This window comes from Anopheles arabiensis, chromosome 3 (assembly GCF_016920715.1).
Source record: "Anopheles arabiensis isolate DONGOLA chromosome 3, AaraD3, whole genome shotgun sequence".
Lineage (NCBI taxonomy): Eukaryota > Metazoa > Arthropoda > Insecta > Diptera > Culicidae > Anopheles > Anopheles arabiensis.
Window position 1 is genome coordinate 6,726,239 of NC_053518.1, and position 21,367 is coordinate 6,747,605.

Consider the following 21,367-nt stretch of genomic DNA (forward strand, 5'->3'; position numbering starts at 1 on the left):
ATTGCAAGCGCAGCGCATCAGCAGCACCAGCAACAGCAAGAGCAACAAAGCAAGGCGAAGGGTGTGTGTAAGAGCGATAAAGCAAAACGGGGACGAAAGACAGAGAGACAATTTTTGAAACGGCATCTAAACACACACATTAGCGGTTAAGGTTGGGAAACTTACCGGCTGTGCGGGGTTGGCGTGGTTGCTCCACCGGCAGCACACGCCTTCGCTTCTTGGGCAGCTTGGCGCGGGCCTGCGTGTGCGAGTAGTACATCGCAAAGTTACTCACGATGACGGGCACGGGCAGAGCGATCGTCAGCACACCGGCCAGGGCGCACAGCGCACCGACAAACATGCCGATGTACGTCTTCGGTGCCATATCGCCATACCCGACCGTGGTCATCGTGACCAGCGCCCACCACAGCCCGAGCGGGATGCTGTTGAAGTCGTTGTGTGGATTCGCCTGGATCCGCTCGGCATAGTACACCAGGCTGGCGAAGATCACGATGCCGAGCACGAGGAAAAACACCAGCAGCGTTAGCTCCTTGGCGGACGCACGAAACGTCTGGATCAGGATCTTGAGGCCGGACGAGTGGCGCGTCAGCTTGAACAGCCGCATGATGCGTATGATGGAGAAGAACTCGAGGATGTCCGCATTCTCCAGATGGGAGGCGAACCGCTGCAGCACCAGATCCACGTAGAAGCTGAGCGTCGCGATGTAGTCGATGATATTTACAGATGACGTGACAAACTCGCACTTGTTCGGCGAGGAGATAAAGCGTACCTGAGCGTGTGTGTGTGGGGGATAAAAAGAACATTAAAGCAAGTATTATTTTTTTCTGCTTACTGAAAGCAGACAAGGTCCTCTCTCGAGGACCCGCTAACGATTCCCAAGTCCTGCTGAGGCGTTTTATTCCCTTTTTCCAAGCAATTTATCGTACGGTCACACTCAGCGTGCGGTCCAACACAGTGGTTTCTGTTGCGCCACCCGCTGTGAGCTGTACACTGCACTCGAACCCTTGGTGCTCGGTGCACCTCAACCTCAGCAAAGTCCGCTACTTTGTGGCTCGCCCTTACTGCACACACACTCACCAACTCTCGGCTCGTGCGACTCATTTACCACTAGCACGGTGAATGGATTCCACTGAAAAATGCCACCCAACCATTGTCCATTGTCAACAAGTGACAAGTTGTTACAGAGTGTCATTGTTCCAGCCGTTCGTCCCACTCGGGAACTGGGTAGCATGGTGTTTGTATGGTGTGTGCGAAATTACATTACACTTTCTTCTTTCCTTTCGTCCACCTTCCAGCAGCCGGCGTGAGTAATGGTGCAACATACCACTCGGGCTCCGGGAAAATCTCTCTTTATTGCCTTCATTCATTGTCTTAAGGATTTGCGGTGTTCTGGCAGGAGGGTAAACTTTAGCTTTGCAGCCATTTTGCTTCCCGTGCTTCGTGGTGGGATGAGCTGGCGGATTTCTTTCAATCCCGTCTTTTACTTGCGGTTTGTCGCAGTGTTTGCATCATGCTGCTCGAAGTGGCTTAGAACATACAATTTAATGGCTCATTGCAGCGAGGACAGACGCTAGACGGCATTAGTCAACGGTGGAAGAAAGCGAGCCTTTTTTCCCTTTGATTTTTCTTATTAAACTTTCCCAAATCGGTTTTCTCTAACACATCCCACGCACGAAGAATTTCCAATTCAACTTTACCAACCCCAAAAAAGCTGCAAACTCACGACGCATTCCCCCGAGGTTGCTACTTACCAAAATTTCGAACGTGAACCACGCATTGCAGACACACTCGATGTAGAAGAACGCGACGTGGGCGTTCGTTTGCGTCTTGTCCAGCACCCAGGCCGTGCTGCCGTTCGCCGTCTTGACCGTGATGTTGCGTATGACCGGCACCCGCATGTCCGGGTGCGTCTTCAGGCAGAAGGACAGGATGGAGACGCAGATGAAAAACACCGATATCACACCGATTATCTGCGGGGGATGAGAGGGGGGGGGGGAGGTTAGGAGAACGAACGTGTGCGTAAGGCGTCACTGGATGGCGTTAATCACCCCAAAACCCGGCCGGCCCGCCGGCCGGTATACGTACCTTGGCAGCGTTGGAGCTGTACGGTTCATCGAACAGCGACCACATTTGCGGTTTCATGTGCTGCCACCAGGAAACCGTACCCTTTAGATAATCGTCCTCGTAACCGAATTTCCTAGCTAGCTCCTCCTCCGTCGGTTTCTCCGTATCGAGATCGAGCCGTTCCAGCACGGCGAGCGTTTCCTGCGTATCACGATGCTGCGGAAGGATGGGCAAAGACAAAAAAAACAAGAACACATCATGCAGAAGGTGGCTAGTGTGTGCGAGTGTGTGTGTTGCGAAGTGGTAGAATGGAATTAATTATGCATCGATTTCGGGTAAACAAACTTAGGCTCGAGCCTTTGGGGAGTTCGCTCTTCACACTGCAGCGGCTCTCATGCGCACGGTCGAATCGATACGAGACGATGATGGTGTTGTTTGGTGTTTTTTATCGTATTTTAGCAACCACACACACACACACACACACGCTTGCCCTTTTCGATAGGAAGCTGTGGTGAACTGGCTTCGAAGTTGTTGGAGTTGTTGCGCAATGATACTCTCCCGCAGGGCAGTTCGATTCGATTAGCTTGATTTGGTTTGAAGGGAGAGTCGTGTGTGTTGTTTTTTGGACTTTTCCCAGCATACCAAGCCATACCATATTGAACATTTTCGTTGAGGTTAGGACTGTCATATTAGTTAAGCTTTAAGATATTGAGGGACGAAAATGAGCTTAAAACGGTCAAATTATATTACACAACGCCTAAATGTATGCAACATGACTGCAACATTGTCTTAATGGTCCCTTATTAACTGCTTATTTTTAGTATTATATTTTATTTTGTGTCAATTTCACGAGCTCGCTTAAACGGTTGATATAACTATCCCTATAGTTTTTTCCTAATCAAAAACACACAAAAACCACAGAACGACAAAACAATGAACTGTTTCCGGATTAGATGAACAGCGGTAAGCTGCCCGGGTGCTGTGGTTTAGTCCATCGGATCATACTAGCTAAAACCCGGGTGTAGCGAGCGTGCTAACCAATGTCAAAGCACCCAACCCAATCCCGAGTCCCATATTCCGGGTCCATAAATTCTACACCCGGACCACGCCCGGAGCGAATCCCCACGGGGTAAACCGACGGGCTGCCGTGTGGAAGAATATTACACGGCTCAATAAATCATTACCATAAAATGAGAGCAGAAAGCCACACCGTCAAAACCGAGGCCCCGAGCCGAGTGTGGTGGGCACGTCCCGAAACCCGCCGCACTGTGGTCTATGAAACGATTATACGGAATGTGATGACGTCGAGCCGCCAACTGGGGACGTTGTAGAGCAGGATTTAGAAGAGGTAACAAACCGAAAAAAACGCTCACTACCCAGGGTAATCATAACGAAAGGGTAGGCAGCTGTTGGGCTTCCCAGGGATAGTAGTAGTCGTAGTAGTAGTGGCACACGAGCCCTGGTCTAGGACACGGCTCGTGCCCATACGTGGTTCGGGGTTGCGCTATTTGCGTAAATAATAAACGAGAAATGATGACGACATTGCCGGCTCATCCGAGACCGTACGTGTGGTACGTGTGGACGAACGGCAACGTGGAGGCGAAATACATTATCCTGGGCAAACAGCTTCGGACGACCGGGACGAGACTTAAGGCTCAAGTACTGGCGCCACCGGCAGGTTAGGGACGATAAACGTGGACGTTGGGCGTCGCAGCACGGATCATTTGATGCGGACATGATGCGCCCTGTGAAACCAACGGTCACATCAAACCCAAGCCAAGCCAGACCAGTCCGATGACTGCCAGCCACGGGCATGTCCGGACGAAACTGTAAATTTTTCAAAAACCCTTGCCTCCAATATGTGTATGTGTGCACACGCGTCCTGTCCCGTAGATAATACTTTGTAGGCGAGGCCCGAATGGGTCGGCCGAAAAGCCATTTCTAGCAATTCCACTGGCGCCTGCCTGAGGGATTGCAGACGGTAAACAGTTTCACTAATGGAAGATAATCATTCGGCTCGACGAGACGAGACAGGTTTAGTACTCGAGGATCTCTCATGCCGTGGCGATTGAATATTCCAGAATGTTTCGACATGTGTGCATGCATAAAGGCTTTACGTTCTTCATTTAGAGTGAAGAACTATCGTTCCGTTCTTAGAAGCGCTCACTTGAAACACTGGAAGCAATCTTCTATCACCTCCTTCTATTCATAACGCTCAATATGCCATCTCGGCTCGAGCTACACGTGCCCTTAAATGTAAATATTTTCATCTGAAAGCCCCTTTCATCGCCTCAGTCTCGGTAATAACCACGAAACTGACACCAATGGGCTGGGGTGGGCACTAGCGAGGTGTGTGAGTGTGTGGTAGCATCGGTATGCCGCAGCGCGTTTTCCGATCCTCGATGATGGATTATCTATCGGCAGTGTGACAGATTGGCGGTTGCTGCTCGTTTGAAGAGGAAGGAAGCGGATGTTTGTGTTAATGTTTGGGTGTGTGTGTGTGTGTGCGTGTCTGTGTGTATCTAGCTATAGTTAGATGTTTGAAGGTCGTGTGGCAAGCGGTTAGGTGATACGTTTGAACGCCTACAAATTGATTGTCAAATGAATTGAGCAAACTTTGGTGTCGTTGTGGCAAAATGTGACCGAACTCGTTTGCTCAGCATCATAATGTGATTTTAAAACGATGAGATAGGATCAGAAACCGATTGTTTTATTGAAAGTGACGAAGAAATGAACATGAAAACCGATTAAGGCATAAATTAGGCATTATGCGCCTAAATATATGCAATGATTGTGTTTGATGCGTTGTTTCGGAGTTACTTTGGAAAAACAAAACTTGTATCTCATATGAACATATCAATCATTCGTTGTGTAGTTTTGTCGTACATTATTACACCCATAAACGAACGAATTTAGTAGGAAAAAAAGGGCAAAACAGTTCGAGAGAGTTACTTTGCCAATAAATGCGTCTAAAGCACAAGTTTACACATAGAAAGGGAAAATTTACATTCCAATAAGCGATGGAGCTACACATTCCTAGTGCTAACAATATTCACATAAAAAGGAACGGAAACATACTTTCTCCTAGCAGCAGCTGGCTGGAGAGTTGCAAGTTTTCAAATCTTTTTGCCAAACTTTATCGCAGCAGAAAAAGTAAGGAAAATTTGTAAAGCATTCAAGAGGACAGGAAGCTCACGTACACACATACACCCACCAAACAATAGTCATATCTACACAACCGTTACGCTGGGAGACGAATGAATGGGTTGAAAAGTTTCTGGGAAAATTGAAAATACTTTCCACCCGGCAAAGCGTTCCCGTGCAGCATCTATTTCGCTTCCCAACTGGAGAAAGGCTGCGCCGAAAGGCTGATAATCGGAAGCACCTTAAAGAGCCCGGAGGGGGCTGCGTTGTTTCGCTAGGTTCGTTTTGCTTCTTCCCCAAGGGGCGGGCACGTCGGTAGCATTAACATTCACGCAAGCATAAATTCTTGAGCGAAAAAGTTTTGATTCGTTTGTTTGAATTCCACGCTGGGTGCGGGGTGATAAAAGGGGCTTTAGCTTTTTAGGGCGAAAGGATTTCTTGTGCAAGCAAGTTATGCTTCTGGGCGGGAGGATTGCCAAGAGAAAGAGAGATAGGATTACGACAGAGGAGAGTGCAATACCGAAGCAGACAGTTCCCCTTTGCGAAGAAGCCAAATCATATTTGAGCAGCAAACTTTGCTCGCTAGATCATTGCTCGCTGCCAGCAGAGTGGTATTGTGCATTATACACTATAATCATTTACTTATCGAGCCCGAGAGGGGCATCTTGGGGTAGTTTAGAATTGTGTGCTGTACTCTCAGCGAATGAATTTAGAGTAGGGTTTAGAGTGACGCTGTTCTGCAAGGAGCAATGTGTCACGTCCGAAATCGCTTGCAGTCTTGATACACTTTGCAAATTAAAGCTGAACTAAGTAAAACTAAGTTTGAAAGTGGCTTCCAAGGTCGCATGAAGGTAATGCAGTACTCTTTGTTCGGCAAAATGCATACTTTCAGGCGAGCAGTAGAGCTGAAGGGAGAAGTTCAAGTAGAGAATCAAAGTACAATGAATCGCCTAAAGCTATGCAATCCTCTTAGCTAATTAGTGTGATTTAACTTTGCTAATAAACTACGGTCCATTTTGATTTGGATTTCATTTTCAGCTGATTTGATACGATTTTATCTTTCCAAGGAATGCACTCGCAGCACGGGCACGAGCTCGGCAATCAATAAAAAGTTTCCAGAAACATCGAACTACCGTGAGCCTTCTCTTGGATATTTATTTTTCCCTGCGAGTGCGGCCGTATCGATACCACATGATAAACGGTTCCGTGGAAAAAGGCAACCGATACCCAAAATTGTTTACCATGGCGATACAAAATCACGCCTCTTATCCTCTTATTTGCAATGGGAGCGAACCCCCCGGTTTTGGCGTGCCGTGCGATGCGTGATAAAGTCTTGAAACTGCTTCATGATAAAGGCGGCACTTTGCCAGCTTCGACACCGTTCCCGGGGTGTGAGTGTATCATCGCGAGAGTTCACCGAAAGCTACCGACCCTGGGCGTGTGTATTGTTTCGCTTTTTCTTGTGAAATGTAAATCTTGTCGTACCGAGCCAAACACTCCCGGGTACGGCTATCTTGGCTGCAGCAAAACTGGTGTTGGCTGGATATGGATCGCACCACACTGACAGTTCCCGTTGAGCTTTGATGTGTTCGTTCGAACCGGTACGGAGAGTGCGTGAATTCTCGATACTCGTCTCACAAGCATGCGATCCAATTTTCCATAGCGATTGCTAGCTTTTCGCGGTCATGTTATCCAATCGTCATCGAAATATTGCGCTCATGTTCGAGGGCGGATACGAGCCTTTGCTCAACGCGCTAGCCCAACAGTCGACGCCACTGCCGAAGTCACACCAACACCACCGTGGGGTTGTTCTTCGATTCGAAGCGATGAAGTTAATGTTAACAAATCACGTTCCGTAACAAGCTCCCGCTCATCAATCTTTCGCCGCTCGGTGTTAGAACTTGGTCGGCCGAACGGGGAAGGGAATATGTAAACGTATTCGTGTTGGATTTGGACCGCCTAGCTATCTAGCATCGTTGCAAACATGTATGAAAAAGGAAGGCGTTTGCCTGGAAATGAGCTTCCTGCGTGACGTTCTGGTGGTGAAACAGGCGCAACATTCTCTCTGTGTGGCAGGTGTGAATAAATCAAATTAGGGGTTTTCGTTCTTCGATCGTTCGCCTAGCTGTGATTGATATCGAGCCTCGACTATTACGGGGTACGATGAGAAGCAGTTTTTACGGAATGACAAGAAAAAAGATTTCACATAACGCGGGGTTTAAAGGCACAAACAAGAAGTATTCATTCACTTTAACTTTGTTTGGCGCAATGTTTCATCACCCTAGTAGAACTCTTTCTTTTGATGGAGAGGCGCCTTGGAATCGAAGCAGCGGCGAGGTGATTATGCAGCTGAGTAAACAGCAGAACCGTTGTTCGTAGAACAAGAGGGTTGAAGTACGTTGGTGGTACTGATTGGTGCAGATCATCAGTATCAGAGCGTATAATACAGGAAACTGAGGCGCAATAATTCAGTTTAAAACATTCAATTGCATTGAAAGGGTGAAACCGATACAGCGCTGTACCATGAGGTGGATTGTGCTGGCAGTGTTTTACGCGTTCATTTTGCTAGTGACAGTGCACGGTTATGAGCTGTTTCGTCGCCGGCACACGTTAAATCACACAATGCTGTTCGAGATGCCCTCGATAATAATGAATAGAAATAAATAGTGGAAAAAACGCATTGAGTGGAACAAGTGACAAAGGAGAAGTGACGCATGAAAAGTTCAATCCCGTAATGTAACACGTGATAACTCAACGAAGTGTGAAGAATAAAATTAAGTTGTGAAATAAAAACGAAACTTCTGCCTATTTTAATTCGTTTGTGACGTTTGGAGTGTAACATTGGACAATATAAATGGCAAAAAATCAATTGAATCCGTTTATCGATCGCGCCTCAAAGCCATTGGATTTTCATGTAACGATTTATGACGACAAGATGTCGGTGTGTTCTGCTCGACACGATAGTGTTGTGTGTATTCCGTCCATTTCCCCCCACCCAATCGCGCATTGATCGCTGTCCCTTTTGTGTGGCGTTTTGTAACGAATTATGTTTTGCGAATTCGATTAAAATTACATTCGTGCACGTGTAATTTCGAGCTTGTAGCTTGTTCAGCCCCTTTCGCACAACATTCGCACACGCACCCGAGGGAGGAGCTTATTTCACCTCGTATCGTTAAGTAAAAAGCGATTTGTTGCGAGCCGATTTCAACACACAAATTGCCCCGCTGCCCGGCTGAAGCTTGACACAGATATATCGAATTCTTCGGCGGTCCTGCTTGCGTATGTCCTTGAGAACGAACGCGCACACAAATTGCGCGGCTGGCCAGAACGCTTGCCAGAAACTCGGCCTGTCAAACCGGCGTGTCTCATCACATGTGGGGCAATTTCGCTCCCTCCAATCACGACTAGGCTCGGGATGGCCGGAAAAACAGGAAAAACGGATGTATGGCTCGGTGCTTGTGTCAATTTGCCGCACCGTACCGTTGACCGAAAATGGAATGCCTGGTGATAGATGTCGAAGGCCAACGCAAAGTAGCTGTCGTCCGAGCGTAGTTGACGGAGCGGGCCGGATTGATGTAGGCCTGCCATGGTACGGCTGCCACGGTATGATTGGGACTGGGCAATGTTTGTCCTGCTGTGAAGGCTGCCTTTGCTATCAATCAGAGCAGAATTAGGAACCATTCATCATGCGTGCACGCTGACCATGAAATGGTCATGGATGTCCTCGTGACCTGGGTGGGGAGAACGGTCGGTTTTGGATGACTGTCGGCCAAATAGTGGCTGGTACTTTACAAATCAATCATATCTAACGATTTCACCTCCCCTCCCCCCTGGCGTCGTTAGATGATATTTCGAATTCAGTCAAAGTGTGTTTGTTGCGACATAATTTCCCTTTCCTGTTGGGGGAGTGGAGGTTGATTTTGCCCGGTTTTGTGTTTGGCAGGGATCATTTGCTTACCTGCGTGTAGGTCATCCAGCAGCACGGTTCAACCTGGTTGGAGTCGAGACCCCAAAACTCTAGCTCCTCCTCGAACAGCGGACCACAGACGTCGGTTGGGTAGTGTAGCTTACCGGTGCTGTAAAACGGGATTGGGAAAAGCACACAAAAAGATAAAGTAGGTAAAATGGATTGGTCTATTTGATATGGTGATTGCATACATTTAGGAGTAAGTGTTTGTTCGCAGAACGAGGCTAACATGATGCTGTTTGCATTGCAGCCTGTTAACATACATTTAGGAGTCGAAGAGATTGAATACCAAATGCCTGAAAGTATGCAATCCGCACGACTCAGATTAGCTTATTTTCTTAACTTTCTTTGCTCACTTAAAGAAGGATTTTGAAAGAAAATGAGTGGTTTTAGCACAGGATTACAGTTTTAGGTGAAACTTTCTCTCAGGAAACAAAACTTTTGGCACATTAATAACAAAAATCCCGTGGAGAACACTCATGTCTGTGTGCCCTGCGGCAACAGACATTTGCTCTCAGTTTCCCCATCTGCAAAATTCGCTTAATTTTCCACATGCCGGCTCATTTCACCGATGAAATTTTTATGAAAACTTTGCACTCACGCACTCACGCAGCACGTTGCTTTGTTCCGATGTACACATGCATAGGAAAGAAGAAAAAAAAGCAAACCCCGCTGGATGAAAAATTCAAGTGAAAATTCATTACGTGGAAGTAACCGCACGCCGGTATTATTTTCAACCCTCGATGGAGTTCGCGTTTGTGACTTTGGATTATTTATGGGGCACCATAAATGGACTGCGGTGGGTTTTTCGGTGGCTCGGTATGCGCCATACCATCGCGCGGTCATTCATAATCCACCGCGTGTAAGCGGCAAGGTGGTTGTGCTCTTTATTTTATTAATCAAATGTTTCTGGAAATTGAGGGTGCAAAGCAGAGAGTATAGACGACCAGACGACCATCGCATACTCCAGGCTTCACTAGAAGAATTCGATAACTGGTGCACGCGAAACTCCTTAACCATTTGTGTTGATAAGTGTGTTACCATCACCATCAGCCGTTCGCGCTCTCCAGTGCATTTCGACTACACGCTAAACGGGCAAACTTTGCAGAGAGTCGATTGTGTCAAGGACTTGGGTGTTTTCGTCGACGCGAGACTCACGTTTGAGCAACACCTTGATCACGTTGTGACAAGATGCAGTCAACTGTTAGGTTTAGTCGTTAACATGACTCGCGAGCTCTCTGACCCAATCTGCACCAAAACTCTTTATTGTGCTCTTATTCGATCAGTGCTGGAGTATGGCAGCGTTGTGTGGTGGCCCTCCTCTGCTCGGGGGGTTGCGCGCTTGGAGTCCATCCAGCGTAGGGCTACCCGTTTCGCGCTCCGTTCGTGGGGCAGCAACAACGACTACACAACAAGGTGTTTGTTGCTCGGGTTACCCCAACTCGACGACCGAATACGAAATGCTAGGCTGGCTTTTATCGTTGGGCTTCTCAATGGTAGCATCGACTGTCCGGTTTTGCTCTCGTCGATACAGCTGTACGTGCCTGCAAGAACTCTCCGCCCTCGGGCGATGCTGGCCATCCCAGAGACAAGGACCGCCTTCGCCTCCCGAGACCCGTTTTTGCGTATATGTCTTGCTCTGAATGCGGAATCTGATGCGTATGAGCCCGGCATGACGATGGCAAATGTGTTGAGTCGCATTAATTTACTTCGCGCCTCTCGCCAGAATCTTTAGCGTCCTTGTAATTGTTATTGTTGTTATTATTGTGTTATTGTAACGCGTGTGACTATTTTTGTTATATTCCTATTGTACCCTTACATATATCGAGAGGGCTTATGAGGTCCGTCGATCATTTAATAAATATGGTGCTTCGAAACGCTTTTGTACAAGATGCAGCATTTGGGTGAAACTTGGCAACCGACAAACTTACAAGTGCCAATAGTTTCTAAGAGGAAAGACGGAAACAGATGCTCGAAGAACTTTCCCAGAATGTAAGATATTTGTACAAATCTCCAAAATCCAGCAATGCACAGTAAATGGAAATCTATAGCTCCAGAGCAACCAACTTGCACATTAACTCATCGCTCAGGGTTACTCTCTACGTTGCCAAGGTGTGCCTTTATGTAATTACCAACGTTTCCAAACTCAATTGCACTCCAGCATAATCATGCCCTTCGTTGAGGAACTCCGTACTCAGGCTGCGAAGGCGAGTGCACTGGACAGAAACACAAACATCTCTTCCCTGCACGCTTCAAAATATATTCCAAAACACTAAACACTCAAAGGAAACTGAGTTACTGTGTTAAATTTTCCTCTTCCTTCGCTCACACCTGCCCCACCCAGGTACACTTCGACTACCGAAAAGCCGAGAAAACAGTCGCAGGACCCATATTTATGGACCCGTAAATTACCGGCTTCAAATTTATTTGTGGGTGCAAAACTTGCCCCTCAAAATTATGAGTGTCTGGGCGGTCAGGTCTGGGCAGCAGCAGGGTGTTCGCTTATCTGGTGTTTAAATTTGCCCGCTCGCTCCGAAAACTCGAGGACTCGCCCGGACATCGCCCCGGAAACTGTGTAAACCATTTATTTGCGGGTGAACCTGTTTCGTATGATTAAATGTGATGGAGGATGGGGAATAAAAGTAATTGCCAGTACTCGCGCAGGTAGAGTTTGTATTTTCCCCGTATTTAAGTCGCCGTAATTTGTTACACTTGTTTGCACTTTCGCTTTAATCTGGTAAATATTCACATCATCAATTTATTGTGTGTGTTGGTATTCAGGTTAGCTCGAGGGAATAGAGCAGCAGAGGGTTGGATAGAAAGATCTGCACGCTTGAAGGGAGTGAAACCGAACGAGATCGGTTTGTAGCTAAGGAAACGATACAACACATATTGTGTCTATGTCGTTGTAGCTTCAGGCTGCAACGAACCGTAAGACACGTGTCGAACATTTCATGCCCTCTTTCCGACACCGTCACAAAGCATTCTTCTCGTTAGTTATAGCTTACCGCCGCCCTATCTTTTGTCTATACCGGGAATAGTTTAATGAAAGGTTTCCATAACTTTGAAGAATACATTAAAAATGGAGCGGAGAATGGACCTTCTCAGGGGGGAGATGAAGCACAGGACAGGACGTTGTTTAATATGAAATGGGCGTTTTGGTAGCATCGAGCTCACCCGCTCGTACCCGGTAGGTAGGCGATCCCCCAGAACCAGGTGTAGTGTGTGGTGCTTAAAGTTTTTGGGGCAACTCGTTTTTCATCCTGCAACTGGCTCCGCTGGTTTTTTGGCGAGCAAACTCAAACATCGATCTTCCGAAAGGGCGTGCGCTCGCTGGCCGTCCTTCCTGTTGACGCTGCGGGCAATAAAGCAGCAGAGGCGGGAGTAGCTCGCTAAATAATTCACCTGCCAGCACAATCCTCTGGTACCCGCACTGTTCCCGCTGTGCCGTATGGTGTGTCCGAAGTTTTCGTGCGATAAGCAGGCTCATTAGGGGTTTTTAGGCAAACTCAGCTCAGTCCCTCAGCATTCGGGTGAAGGATACCGTTGTGAATCCTTCCCATTTTTAACGCATTCACGGTTGGGGAGGCGAGTTTGGAGTGCTGGGGTGTGCTTGGGTGTGTGAAAGGAGCAGGAAAAGTCCAACATTCAGCAGAAACAAACAACCGGCAGGTACTCGTGCCGCGCCCGCGTTGTCATCGTTTTCGGACGAGGTGTGGACACCGACGCCTGAAAGTATGCAAATTCTCTGCATACACACACACGCGTGCCATGCTGCATTCCTCACGGTCTAGTGATTGCAGCGTGAAATGCGGAAGTGTTCCGGATAATTTTCACACCGATCGTAGCAGGAGCTTTCGGAGAACGTTAATAGCAACTAGCAGAGGTTCCCGTACGACTGTAAAACGTATGTGCTAATCGGCTTGAAATCTCTGAGGTGTGTAATTTTCCAGTGTACAGTGGATGTGTGAATAGGGTTCGGAATAGACCGTCCAGAGTAACCAAATGATAGTGAGGTGTAAAGTTTGTAGGAAGTGTGTTGGTAAAGCGTCACGGAACTAGATACAATGACGACTTTAAGTGTGTAAACTCTTTAGAATATCATTTACAGAGTCCATTTATATAAACTTTCATTAGAATGATCTGTTAATTGTACACAATTCATAATAGGGATCAAATAAAAGCATTTGCAAAGAAATTGCCTACATTTAGGCGACATTTTGAAGACTCATTCCATCATGAGATGAGATTGTATACCTTTAGGCTGATATTGCGACAGAGCAAGCTCTTAAATTTTAGGAAGCTTTTCAAATCCCTTCAAGGATATGATTGCGTTTTACATAAACACGAAATACAGTCACGCACCTCTCAACCATTTTATCAAATTTATTCACTACAAGGCTGTAGTACCTTGTTCATTCCCCATGGCATTTATAATATTTCATCTCTACACACACACATACACACATACGCACACTTACCGATAATAATTGAGCACCTGTGCGAACACGCCCGGGTGCCGATCGAAGAAGTACTCGTTCAGGATCGGATCGTAATTGGCTAGCGCCTCGGTAAGGCGCGACAGCCGGGTCGCCGGTATCTTTTTGAGCGTCGCCTTGTACGTTTCGTGCCGTATGCCGCCCACGTTCAGCACGACCCGGTTCTCCGAGTCCATAATGTTCATGGTGAGGCCGAGCAAGGAAATTGGGTGCTTTGAGCAGTAAATGAATTAAACACCGGGGTCGCCCAGGGGGGGGGGATTGTTTTGCAGCGTCTCTACCGCAAAAGGGACGGCCGGTTGTTTGCCACTGGAAAGGGCCGCATCCTTCGGCGACCTTGAAGGGTGGTCGTTCTTGGGAGCTTCTGCAGCGGGTCGTACTGTTTCGTAACTTACGCACACTGCACAAATTAAGCAGCTTTAAGGGGACGATAGCAGACACACACACACACACACACACAGTTTGTGGGTTTGTTTTACGCACGAACAGATTCACTTACTCCGAGGTTCACTTTGTTTCCTTGTACCACACAAACATAAAAGCACAAAAAGGGATCGTCCCATTTATCGGGGACTCGCCGAGAAGCATTCTCTATGTGGCACTTATTGTTGCATCTTCTTCAAACTAATCTTCTTGAGCGCTGGGTCTCGGAAAAGTCCTTTTTTTAATGGCACAACCGGTCCTTTTTCCGGCGTCTTAACTCACACCGGCTCTTTTTTTTCTGCTACAAACTACACACCACACCACTGATAATTTATTTCTTCTTGTTAGCCACCTCTAGAACGCTTCACTGTAGACGCACCGACGGGACGCAAAACACCAAACTCACTGCCACTCACACGCACATGCCAGGCGTACCGTCAGGCAGTTGGCATGATCAACACTTTCGCACGCCGCCGTGAATGCCGAGTGTGACTCCGCCGACTGCTGCTACGGTTTGATGCGTTTGCGTTTTCTCATTTCCCGTGGGTAGGCCGGGAAAGCTCCCGGGCGCACCGCGTGTATCGATTGCAACGGAAGCAACTTGGGATCGATTTGTCACGCCGCCGGAAAAATGTGACCGCACCGCAACAACTGGCAAGGCTGATGATGCTCGTGCGTTCCCCGGAGGGGAGCGGAAATGAAGGCGAAGGAGTCAATTTTTATGGTCACGTCCGGTGCGTATCCCTTTTTCACTTGTGTGAGGAGACGCGGTACAGTGGATGGCTTAAGCGCGCCGGTTGAAGGTACGGCGGAACGTGCGGCACGGGTCTTTGACCAGTCAGCTACGACGACTTCGGTTTTATGTCTGGATCAAGCGTATAAAGCTCACTTACGCTGGCTTCCTCCTGCACGTGCTGCTCGTATTCCAGGAATGAGTTCCTAAAAGTATCTTCACCATTACCCTCCACGCGGAGGCTAGCATTTGGGCCACATTTAGCAAATTGGACCCGTCTCTTTATTACAGCGAAGCCAACAAAATTCAGATGACGACACGGCGCTCCGAGATGATGATGGTGACGCTGTGGCCAAATACGGCAACGAAGGAAGGCAATTCCAGTCAACGACTTTGCAAATGTGGAGTCTTATCGTACCCAGGACCCGGGCGCACGCTGCACGGTGACGTTCCAACGGACTGCAGGGATGCTCTGTGGACAAAGAGAGAGACAGAGAGAACGCAAACAGAGAAGGGAATTAACTTTTTGACCATGAATAAATCAATTGAAAGCTGCTGCTGCTGCGGCTCCAGGAAAGTACATGCTTCTCGGAAATGGATCCAATTTGGCATTTGGTTGGTGCAAAAGGCGATTAATTTCAGGGGCGAAATGTGTTATTAAGATCAAAGCAAGTTTGCTCAAATTATAATAGGAACTTAAAACAGGGAAAACGTTGTTTCAGTGTCCCGGGGGGTGGAATGATTTGGGTCACTCTCATGCACACACCGCATGACACACAGCCGTTGTTTACCCTCTGCAATAAAAGGGCAAACTTTGAAGATCACTAAAAACCAGACTACACTAGGTGCGGCTTCTGGCTCACTATAAATCAAACATTGCGCCCGCCGAGCCGCGAACCGCCGAACCCGTGCGGCCAGTTACGAAAGGGTGATGGTTTTATTGCTGCCCGTTGACGAGGCTTGTTTAGAGACCCCTACGCGGGAAGGTGGCCAAGACGAGGGAGCCCCAAGTATCCGGATGCTGCTCATCAAAGCGTTCTCATCTGTGGGGGCCAATGTGGGGGGAAGGGAAGGAAGGGAAGATATCTTCGGCCAAAGAAGACGCAAGTTCCGTCGTAAACTCTCACGGCGCAAAAGCAATGTTGTTATTCCTAGGGTCCTCGTGCTCAAACACGGCTGTACCTCACGGTGGCGGAGCGCGCACACTGTTTATTTACGCCGAGGCAAGCGCCGAACAACAAGACACCGTAATGGGGGCTGTGCGCTGGCTGTGCGCAAGAGGGATGGTGGGATGCGTTGTACTAAACACGGTTCTAAAATTGAGGGAGTTTGTGTGATGACGAAAGCGGCCTCTGGCTTCATTGTATACGAATTTTATGTTTGAAGTGATGCACCACGAGATGCTCGATGGGTTCGAGAGGAGCATGTTTAGCCCTGCTGGGAATGATGCACCGGAGCTGAGTTATGTTTTCTTAAATTGTCTCTTGAACTGTGCAATGTAAACGAGAAGTTTATTCATAATTTTAGCGCTTCTCGACCAGATGCAATCGAGGACGTCGTGTTTGAAGCAGAAAGACCTGAAATCCCTTACCCAAAACGAGAAGAAGGGCAAAGTGGGTAAAACTAATTCCAGATCTCTTGCATCACTCGTTAGATTATGCAGATCATCGTTGGGTTCTTTATTTCGTGCTACGTTTTGCTGATTTTGATTTCTTCCAAACATTTCTTCGAAGTCCTCCGTAGCAAAGATGGATCATTTTTCATGAATTATAAGCAAAATGATAATTAATTCTCATTCAATCGAACTCACCCAATACAACAGGGTGTGGGAAGACAAATGATCTTTTAAGTTTTTGTCCTCTCTCTCAACTTTTCCTTATTATTCCGTACGTCCATCCACAATCGTTCAAAATATGTCTGCCCCGGAACAGAAACTCAATAGCCTCTCACATCCCACGGAACGTTCAATTAAGATCGCAGTACAGTGGCCCTGCCGCAAGGATGATATTGGCAGCAAAATATCGCTGTACAAATTGGATTTTATAGGTTTTCGTTTGTTCTAATCACTTCCTGGAATATTCTTGTTTCTTGTTGTTTTTCCTCTTTTTGTTTGCGTTATTACCCCGGCGGCAGGGGCATTTTCAAGGGTGTTGTTCGGATAGCACGAGCCTGAGCGTGCTGCGGTCGCTTCCCGAAAGCTTCCAGATGCTGCACAGGAACAGCTTGCGTCATCTTTCTCTAAAAAAAAGCTGCTACCAACATAGAGCAGCAGGCAGTCAGCCATTGGCCGTAATCCGACTCCATTCATTGGGGGCTTTTTTTTGTTATACTCGAACAACTTTCTTTGGAAAGATTTTGAAGAAGCCGCTCGATAAAGTTTGTCATTTTCTCGTACGTACTTGGGGGGCCGTTAGGCGACATGAATTAGTTCACTTTTTGCTTCTGTTTCGTTTCGCTCTTCCTCTTTTTCGCTCTCTCTCTGTGGGTGATTGAAAGCAGCAGCTCGATATCTTTCTGCAGCCGATGGTTGTGGACTTTGCTTCCACTTTTTGCTCTAAAGTTTTCGCTCAATGCTTTTGGGGACAGGAAAATATTTGTTCCCATCGATCGGGGCCTGTGTGGGAGAAACTGATGACACACCGAAACGAGTGCCCATCCTTGGTGGTAGTGGTGGTAAGGTGATTGCGCCTTCAAGTGGGCCATTCTTCAGCTGGAGTTTGTGGTGAGTTGGTTGGATAAATATTATGTCAAGTATCGCTCCCGTCCCGGGGGTCGTTTTAACGGCGAGGGAGAAGCCAAAGGCGATGTCTAAAATCCAATCAACATTACTCGTGTTTAGAAAATGATTCAGGACAGGACGATCGTGGCTAGCGTCTCCGCTCGGGGAACGTTTGTCACGTTGTTAAAAACCAACCGCACCACAACATGACTGATGATGATGTGAACTATGCCACTAGTGGTACTAGCGATACCATACCCGTGGGTCAACGCTGTTTAACCAGCGCTGAGCTGGGATGGAGAAGCAGAGAGAGGGAGAAGCAAAAAAACGCATCGGGACGTATTTTGGTGAATGATTTATAAGGGGTCTGATGAAGTATGAAATGATGAAAAATAGGATATTATTCGATCCGGGTTCGATCCGGAGCCGAAGTGCAATGTCATAGCGTTTTCATAATTTACGACACCACACACTACTGCTAGTGCTGGCTGGCTGCCTTCTGGCCGTAACCAAAGAAGCTCATTATTAGTGTTTTATGTGGCCACCAAAAGTGGCTCTAGGAGAAGGCATTAATTTTCTGAAACGGTTCGTAAAGGATGGCTTGCTGTGTGTGTGTGTGGATGTGGTAGAAATGGAAATAAGGTCATTGATTCGAGCTGAAGAAAGAGAGCAGCCAGCGCTTCGTTAACCTCGATCGATGCTATTTAAAGTTCAGCAAAGTGTGGGGCAAAACAACAAGAAATAGTTGTGGTGCGGTTCGTTTACTCATGGTGATTATTTTTGTACATATTGAAACCAGTTGTAGCGAAATTACAAATGTCTCAATTGCATTCCTTCCTTTCTTCGTATGCACTCTAGTAACCTGCTTCATTTGCCCGTGTTGCTACGGGTTTTCCAAAGCGAGCGAAAGACGTCTCGAATCGATCGTAGTAGACAGTGACGGTTGACAAAGAAGAAAGCCGTTTCAGTACTAAAAGCGAAACATGGTAAGCAAAATGTTGACCATTGGCAAGTAAGTGTGTTTCGTTTCTCTTTTTCACCACTCTCTCCAACGCAAACTACAACACATTCACAGCTCCACTCGTTTCGTTAGCAGGGTTAAGAGCGAGTACACACTCACCGGACCGAGGTCGAATCGATCAGGCACCGGCAGTCCGGTGAGCCCCCGGGAAACTCGCATCCCGGTGGCAAAGGCTACCGCATCGCCAGTGACTGTGTTTCAAACGTAAGCGCAAAGAAGCTAAAGTACAAATCGTTTAAATGCAACATTACTTAACGCGCTTTGTATTTGCAGGAAAAAATGCCTTCCACGAAGGAAGCTACACGTCGGTGATGCCAAGTCGCAGCTCGGGTTCGGAAGTCCGGCCGGCAAGGTGAAGGACATCAAGTATGAAGATGAGCCCGACAAGCGCAACACTGACTGCCGGTGCGATCCGGAGCTGAAGGGTGACGCTACACTGCATCCCAACTGCACGTTCGTGAATGTTTGCAGCGAGCATTTGCGGAATGGTTCGCGGCGCAGATGGCATGTCGGATCACAGTGTGGAGCTGTTGGGCGATCGATCGCATTGTTTGTGGTAGTAGTGGCGGTGATCGTTGTGCTGTGCAATGTTAACGTTCACACGATATACTGGTTTTTGAGGCAGCATTGGGAGCGAACGGAAGAGGATGAGTTCGAGGAAGCCACCATGTACTACGAGGAACCGGAAGACGATTCATCGGAAAACGAGCTAATTGAGCTGAATCCGAAAATGTTCGGCCTAACGGAGAGTAAGCACAACCTCAGCTTACTCGAGCTGTTGGCAATGACGCTGGAGCGTTTTTTCGGTTGGATTGGCAGTATTTTACTACCGATTGATGAGTGAGCTATTGATCGTGGTTGTTGGGTTGGTTGAAAATGTAGTGAAGAAGTATCATCATCATCATCCAATATCAAGTATGTTAAACCTCATCATTATTGGCTTATAATTTTTCAAGCAAACGTTTCTCAGTGTGCAATAATCATAATGTGAGAGCAAACGTTCGGAACGACTGTACTCAAATCAATTCTGCTTGCCGCGTAGACATTTCCGCTCCCCACTTCTCAATGACCTTCTGCAGTAATGGCCTCAACTATAAATATGGTCCGCGGTTGGTTGCCCGTTTGTTACTTCCCGTGTTGGTATCGATCGGGTTGGATTTGTTTACCGCAAAGTCCATCAGCATAACAAGTGAGCCACATCAAACCAGCCGAGCACAAGTGGTTCATGTGGCAGCAGTACCAGAGTGAGCTCAATGTGTACTAAATCAATAAGTCCTTTCGAGTGATTATTTCTGATTAGTGCAATAACGCTAGTTGCTGTGGTAAGCGCGCTGTGGTTCCATGAAGGATTGACTGTGTTCTTCTTTGTCTGTTTGGTGGTCTCAAACCCATTTTGTACCGCCACGAGAAGAAACTGTCATCCTTCCGGGCGAGCTAAGCATAATTGTAATCCTTCGGGGCATTCCAAAACCCACCCGATGACACGCCAAATCAAAGGTGGCAAGGTGGGTGCTGTGGTGGGCAAATTTTGCTCATCCATCTTTGCACTGTGGTGTCCCACCCGGTGGGAGCGATATACTGTGCCGCATCACAATCAATCGATCCAAGCGGGAGGAGGGCATAAAAACGGCCCACCAAATCCCTCGGGTAGAGGGGGCAGAGCACATCGTGCACATTGTTCAGACATGCACAGCCGATTTGCAATCGATATCCGGTGACCGGGCGGTCCCGGTTCGTTTGTTCGTTTGTTCCGGTTAGCATTTTCGCCAATGCGGTCATCCTCCGGTGCGTCGGGTGTGGTCGGGAAAAGGCGCACAGCGACAGTACATGTTGGTCTACCGTCGTCCATCTGTAGCGGTTGTAGTGGCCTTTCCACACAAGCTTTCCACCGCTAATCCGATTGTCTTGTTTCCCCCCGTGCCAACCCATCCATGCAGCGAGCAGCGGTGGAAGACTTAAAGCGCGGCTGCCGATGGCGAAAGATTTAAGCGTCCATCCACTGTGTGCGACTGGTGCGAAGCACCAGGGCAAACACGAATGTAAATTGAATCTGAATAATTGATATCGTCTTATTGTCACTTGGCACACTTCCGGTTGTGCAGTGGGTCGAGAGGCGCTTTTTTCTTCTTGTTATTTTGTTCGTCCTGGTCCTATTTCAAGTAAACGACCACAGCCACCACTTGGACATTGTAAAGCTGTTAGACAGTGTGGTCTGAGTGGTTTTTGTCTCGTTTGGTGTGTTTCGTTGTGAGTTTTCCCCAGTTTCTTGGCAAACCAAAATCGATAGCGTGTTGCCAGCTTGCTTGTGCCTTTGGGTCAAGCAGATCTCAGCTCAGTCTCTTCGGCTGCAGTGGATGACAGGATCCTTCTCAGCAACAGACGCCACAGAAATGAGGTTAAACGAAACAGGCGAATTTAAAGAAGATGTCGCGTGTGCGGTTGGTCGTCTGTTGTAAAAATCAATATCAGTGCTTTTAGTTGGATTAAAGATGAGCTCTGTAAAATGTCTTACACTGCCCCAAACATCCCTCCAGCATTCTTCCGAGTAAATCCGGAAGGCAACAAATACACACACAAAGATACGACCACGAATGTTGATGTTACATCTGCTCTGCCAATGCGTCGTCGTTGTCGACTTCGCGCTGTATCTGACACAATTCCGATACACCGAATTGTGCCGAGTTTCCGCCCGCTAGAACCGGGCTGGTGCTATTTTTATGGCGCTCTCTCTCTCTCTCTGCATTAAACCGCCACAGGGCAACAAACGGTCGCTTACAATTACGATGCTCGAAACAGG

At 47.6% G+C, this 21,367-nt stretch overlaps 2 protein-coding genes across 11 annotated transcripts in view; one reads left to right on the top strand and one right to left on the bottom strand.

The window, feature by feature from the left end:
• Positions 1-21,367, bottom strand: part of LOC120900403 (potassium voltage-gated channel protein Shaw) — a 57,622-nt gene that overhangs the window by 25,777 nt on the left and 10,478 nt on the right. For all 9 annotated transcript variants that reach the window (XR_005739198.1, XM_040307351.1, XM_040307356.1 and 6 more), the window contains exons 3-7: positions 13,657-15,302; positions 9,167-9,284; positions 2,086-2,280; positions 1,752-1,970; positions 166-769 (exon numbers count right to left, since the gene is read on the bottom strand). Coding sequence is in view for 8 of the 9 variants with exons in the window: in XM_040307351.1 (XP_040163285.1) it covers positions 166-769; positions 1,752-1,970; positions 2,086-2,280; positions 9,167-9,284; positions 13,657-13,859 (1,339 nt within the window). In the remaining variant the exon portion in view is untranslated. The remainder of the gene's footprint in view (positions 1-165; positions 770-1,751; positions 1,971-2,085; positions 2,281-9,166; positions 9,285-13,656; positions 15,303-21,367) is intronic.
• Positions 18,251-19,500, top strand: LOC120900405. Of its 2 annotated transcripts, none has more exons than XM_040307360.1 (4): positions 18,251-18,319; positions 18,408-18,561; positions 18,643-18,774; positions 18,844-19,500. In XM_040307360.1, exons 2-4 carry the CDS (start codon positions 18,533-18,535, stop codon positions 19,412-19,414), a joined length of 732 nt encoding a protein of 243 aa, XP_040163294.1. In that variant the 5' UTR covers positions 18,251-18,319; positions 18,408-18,532; the 3' UTR covers positions 19,415-19,500. The 2 variants fall into 2 exon arrangements, with proteins under 2 accessions (XP_040163294.1, XP_040163295.1); XM_040307361.1 differs by having other exon boundaries at positions 18,252-18,319; positions 18,646-18,774.

Excerpts from the sequence above, each read along its gene's own strand:
- LOC120900405 (XM_040307360.1), top strand. The coding sequence starts at position 18,533 with ATGGTAAGCAAAATGTTGACCATTGGCAA. Across the intron at positions 18,562-18,642 it reads AAAATGTTGACCATTGGCAA|CAGGGTTAAGAGCGAGTACA; the intron begins GTAAGTGTGTTT and ends TCGTTTCGTTAG. Across the intron at positions 18,775-18,843 it reads CCAGTGACTGTGTTTCAAAC|GAAAAAATGCCTTCCACGAA; the intron begins GTAAGCGCAAAG and ends TTGTATTTGCAG.